The sequence below is a fragment of the Eurypyga helias genome, unplaced genomic scaffold, assembly GCF_000690775.1.
Source record: "Eurypyga helias isolate BGI_N326 unplaced genomic scaffold, ASM69077v1 scaffold15151, whole genome shotgun sequence".
Classification (NCBI taxonomy): Eukaryota; Metazoa; Chordata; class Aves; order Eurypygiformes; family Eurypygidae; genus Eurypyga; species Eurypyga helias.
Window position 1 is genome coordinate 1 of NW_010232853.1, and position 5,155 is coordinate 5,155.

The 5,155-nt window shown below is 44.2% G+C and overlaps 1 protein-coding gene across 1 annotated transcript; it reads left to right on the forward strand.

Moving 5' to 3' along the window:
* Positions 1–161: 161 nt before the first annotated feature.
* Positions 162–2,932, forward strand: FABP7 (fatty acid binding protein 7, brain; the record flags this gene model as incomplete). Its single annotated transcript, XM_010161538.1, has 3 exons — positions 162–371; positions 988–1,089; positions 2,571–2,932. Coding segments are annotated over 3 exons (363 nt in total), but the record flags the coding sequence as incomplete, so codon positions are not given.
* Positions 2,933–5,155: the final 2,223 nt, after the last annotated feature.

Consider the following 5,155-nt stretch of genomic DNA (forward strand, 5'->3'; position numbering starts at 1 on the left):
CGCCCGGGGCTGCGGGGTGTGCCTGGGGCTGCGGGGTGTGCGGGAGCACGGGCGGAACAGAGCGTAGCATTTCACTGCCATAGCGTAAAGCTGTAGAGCGGGGGAAGGGATTTCTGTACCTCGATGTGGTGGTGGGGGGAAAAAAAATGTAACCGGCCGGATGTGTGACGGATTTCTCTTTTTCCCTTGACGGTTTAGGAGTGGGGTTTGCAACGCGGCAGGTGGGGAATGTGACTAAACCCACCGTGATTATCAGCAGCGAGGGGGACAAAGTAGTGATCAGGACGCAGAGCACTTTCAAAAACACAGAAATCAGTTTTAAACTTGGAGAGGAATTCGACGAAACTACCCCCGATGACAGAAACTGCAAAGTAAGCGACCTCTGGGGCTGTGGTGGCTTCTTTCCTTCCCTCCTTCCTCCCCACCCCTGAGGTTGTAGCTTTGGGCACGGGAGGGTCAAAGGAAACGGGTAACTTTTGCCACTGCCAGGGCAGGGAAAAACAGGCAAGATCCACCTTGCTCGCCCGCTTGTGCTGTGTCTTGCCTGAAGCCACCGCATTATGTTGCCAGTCCCCATCAGCCTTCCAGTGCGGAAGAATTGTGTTAGCTGCCCGCTTCCCTCTCAGCCCAACGATCACAACGTATTCCCAGTCGAAACAGTGAAATGCCTTCTTCCTTGGGGTCTTTGGGGGGTTTAACATAAACTTTATCGCAAAGCGCATCCGAAACCATGGTTCTTGTGAGAGGGGAGCTCAAAAGAAAACAGGTTTTCATCCTTTGTCACAAACCAGAATTGGGTAGAGCGCATGCTTAAATGGAGGATGGTTCACGGGCTTGGCGTTGAAATGGCTGGGAGTGCTTTATCATCCCAGATCCACATCCATCTGTTGAGGAGAATTCAACAGAATAGTGCACGCTGAACGCGTGAGCAGAATCCCAAATGCCCCAAACAGCTGAACGCCTTTGTGTTTTGTTGGTGTCTCGCAGTCAGTTGTGACCCTGGATGGAGACAAGCTAGTGCACGTACAGAAGTGGGATGGCAAAGAGACAAACTTCGTCAGAGAAATAAAGGATGGCAAAATGGTAATGGTAAGTGTGACGCTCCCTGAGCATTCACATAACACTGCACAACGCTCCTCGCCTGCGCTTACCTCGGGCTTTGTGAACGGGTAGCGTTGCTCATACACAAACCCTTCAACTTATCGCTGGGGAAAACTAGCAGGGATTTTTCAAATGCTTGTTTTGGTTTGCATCTGGTTTTAGTGACCACTGAAAAATTGCTAATGGTTTTAAGCAGGCCGGCCTGGATTTCCAGAGTGTGCATGTTCTTTCTAGCGTATGTGTAAATGCCCAAGCAAAAAAAAGGTAAAGTCCTGGTGAGCTGGAAAAGGTACAGAGTCCTTGGTTATATAGGCAGTGATCTGTTGCCAGTGCTAATTTAGTTTTCTTTAAAGACTCACTATATACATGCTTGTATAAATAATATTCAATTACATCGGACAAGTATTTCCCTAGGAAAATAAAATTACAGTATAGCAGGAGGTATTGGCATTTTCATATTTAACAATAAAGGGTTTATTCATCCTATCTTGTTAAAAATGATAAAAAGCAACTGTGTGAAGAGAAGCCTTGTTTTAAAGTCACCCTATTTTCCTGACTTCTCAGAAAAGGGAGTATGGGGTGAATAAATGGTGTGAGTTACTATACCTAATGTCCAGGGTGGCGCTTCTCATGCTTATTTTTGGCAGAGAGATGTAACTTTTAAAAATAACATCTCTTCAGCTATACTAATCTATGTGACTCAACTGTTGGAGAAAACCAGCTAGCTTGTTGTAAGTACTTCAGAGAGTATCGCTATGGATGGAGACTTCCAAATAATGAAAACCTTAAGGTATATGGTCAGTGCAACACAGCATGAAGAGCGATTCAAGGGAAAGTACACGCTCTGCGTTTGGAAACAGCTACGCGCATAGACAGAAAACCTTTTCCTTTGGTGTTTGAACACGGCGAGACGCCCTGTTCTGCTCCAGAGCTCACACACTGTGGTTGGTGTCCTGCACAACGGCACTAACGAAAGCATTTGGTAGTTCCAGCTACAGAAGTGCATGGAATGCATTTGTTTTAATACAAGGTTCTCCTTAAACATGCGCCTATGCATAATGGTATAGAATATGGGTACGGAGGGTTTGGATTTTAAATTGCACATCCTGCAGTGTGATCAGCTTTGGGAAAATAAGTGCTAAACCTGGATGAAAACAATGCTGTGTTTAAGAAATTCCATTCACAAAATTAGAAAAACAAAACAGTCATTTCTAGTCTCCCTTTAGTTGCCCTGTACATGGGCTTCTTGGGTTTGCAGGGAGCAAGGGAAAAGTTCTGTTTGTTATGCGATCCATGACTTGAAGGTTTTGCTTCTTGTTCATTTAGAATACCAACAATTGAGACCACCTTGTTTTCCTCTAAATTACATAATGTAAACCAACCTTGCTCTAGCATGGACTTCTGAATATGTCTTAAGTCATTACAGAAAATTGTCCAGCATCTAACGTGTCTTTTCCTTGGACTTGCAGACTCTCACCTTTGGCGATGTGGTTGCTGTTCGCCACTATGAGAAAGCGTAGAGTTTACCCGACCTCTGTCCAGACGTTACTTCTGCTGGATGGATTAATGTACCATCCATAACCGAACATAGCTAAACCGCGCATTTCTGGCACAAAAGGTTAATAAATTTGGGGAGGTGTTTTTTTTTTTTTTAAAAAAAAAACAATTTTATGCCATCAAATTGGCAGGCTTGTGTTGAAGAGTGAAACAGGTGAAACTTGGCATTAAATTTCTGAAACACCTGCCTCTTTTTTTTTACAGTAAATGGAACATATTTGAATTGTTTTGGAATGCAGATCACACGGAAATTAAAAAGTTTTTTAAACCTGTGCTCCTTTTGCATTTAATCGGCTAATATACCAGTGTTCTGGAGGGAGTTGTCCAATGTTCCCTTTCCTGAGCTGAACAACAGATACACATGTGGTACATAACGCTGCAGCAGTCTCTGATGTAGAGTAAGTGGGAAATGAAAAATTGCCTGTGCTCTACTTGAGTGGCTTCTTTTTGCTGGAGAAATCTAAAGCCCCTGTCTTTATATATGTAGGCAGAGAAGTGGGAGGCTCAAGCCAGTTTCAGCTCCTCTTTTCGCTGTGAACTTGTTACCCGGTGCATACTAAGGTGAATAGACAGACAGCCTTCGATGTCAGGGGGGATCCTGTAGTTTTGGTTTTAATAGTTACAAGAGTTTTCCATTTGGTTTGAGTAGGCTTTTTTGCTAATATACAAAAGACAGAAGTACGTAAAAGTGCAAGGATTGAAGTGTTTCACAGGGTAGGAGGAAAGGGCCAGCATGATACAGGATAGGACTGGGGAAACTTAAAGTACAAAGCTTATCTTTTCATCAGTCTCCACAGGGGTAGGAGGAGAACAAATGGAAAACAGTACCAGACAAACTCTGAGATTCCCCTCCCTGAGCTGTAGTTTCATAGAAAATATGTACAGGAGATAATTTGCACTGTGAGCAATTTAAAAGAGATAAATTAAAACCTTATTCCCAAAGAACATTCCATGAAAGACCAGGGTGGGAAAAACTGCCTTACACTTCAGATTATTAGGAAAATTGAAACAGGTTGCTGGCAGCATAGAGATTGATTGGAGAGTCGATGTTTTCTGGCACACTGACTCTGAGGACCACATGTAGGTGTAGCTACCTACAACCTTTCAAACAAAGGCAGAGCTGAGCTGCGGCATTCAGCTGGTCAGTTCTCTGGGGTGTGTGTCAGAGTCATGCAGGAGAGATGTCCTGCCCAACTTCCTGGGCCTAGTACTCCACTGTGCCATCATCTGCTATGTGGCAGCATGGGAAGTGGCTTCTTGCTTCCCTGGATAGCCACGATAACATGGGTAGCTCATCTCACGTGATAAAAGTTCAGACACAACTATGGCACCTAACCAACACAAATACAAAATCTAAAGTTGTTCGCTTTGCTTTTTCACAAAGAAGCTGTCTGAAAGGAAGGAACACCTAAGTCTTTTCTATTGGGGCAACCACTAAGAGTCTTTAATTATGAACCATCATAAATATGTTTTATTTGGTGGATATTAATAATTTTTTAAATCTAGGAGCTAAATTTTTTTGTCAGAGAAAGGAAAAGTAGAACTTGTTGCAGTGGTATGGGGAGCTGCAGTCTGTTTTGGGTGCTTCAGCTGCTACAGTTCGGGTTATTATTTAAACAGCATCTTCTTGCCCTTCAGTTTTATTAGCTCATTTAATCCTCAGCTTCAGTACCTAATACAGCTTTCATCTGTCTCCCCTTTGTTGCTGCCCATTTGCCTGTGGGTGCATTTGCCACGTGACTGCCCATACTGGCCACCCCTTCTCAGAAAGGTGGGAGCAGCCGCTTTCCCTTTCTCATTGGAGAAAATCTACTTGGGTACCAGTACTAGCATTTGTTTTCATGACATGTGATTTGTGGGGTCATGAATTTAAAAAACAAAGTTATTAAATACGAGCAAAGAACCGCAGAGCCAGATTATTAAGACGTGATTTACAAATAAACCTTGAACAGTAAATATTTTACATTACAGTCACTTTTAAACAAAGGTTACCTTTCCACTGAGTAGGTCACATGAAACCACCATACAGCTTATTGAAGTCTTTCGCTATTCTGAAGACGAACAATGTGCGTGTCAAATAAAATAAGGGAGAGAAAACCGGAGAAGTGGTACCCACGAAGTGCAGCGTACCAACACCCGGGTCTTCCAGCTGCTGGTATCACGGCTTGTGAAGCAGAAAGGAAAGCAGATCTGAACAGAACAGTGAGCAGAGGGACGTTTTGGGGGCAGCTGTGGGATCCATGACATCATTACTCTGGTCTGCACCTGAAGCTGACCCGGCGTGCGCTTCCTCACTGGAAACTGCCCTGACTTCCGCGATGAACAGCAGCTCCGCTCCCATAAAGCCTTAGCAATGGGGATTTGCGTTCACAATACACCTCAGCGTATTCCTTAGGCGGTATTAAAAGGTGTATGTGATGGCGTATTTCATCAGGCCACGGCTGGCTCTGGGGGGAAGGATTTTCAGCCGGGGGTCCCAGCCGCTGTGGGGAGCGGT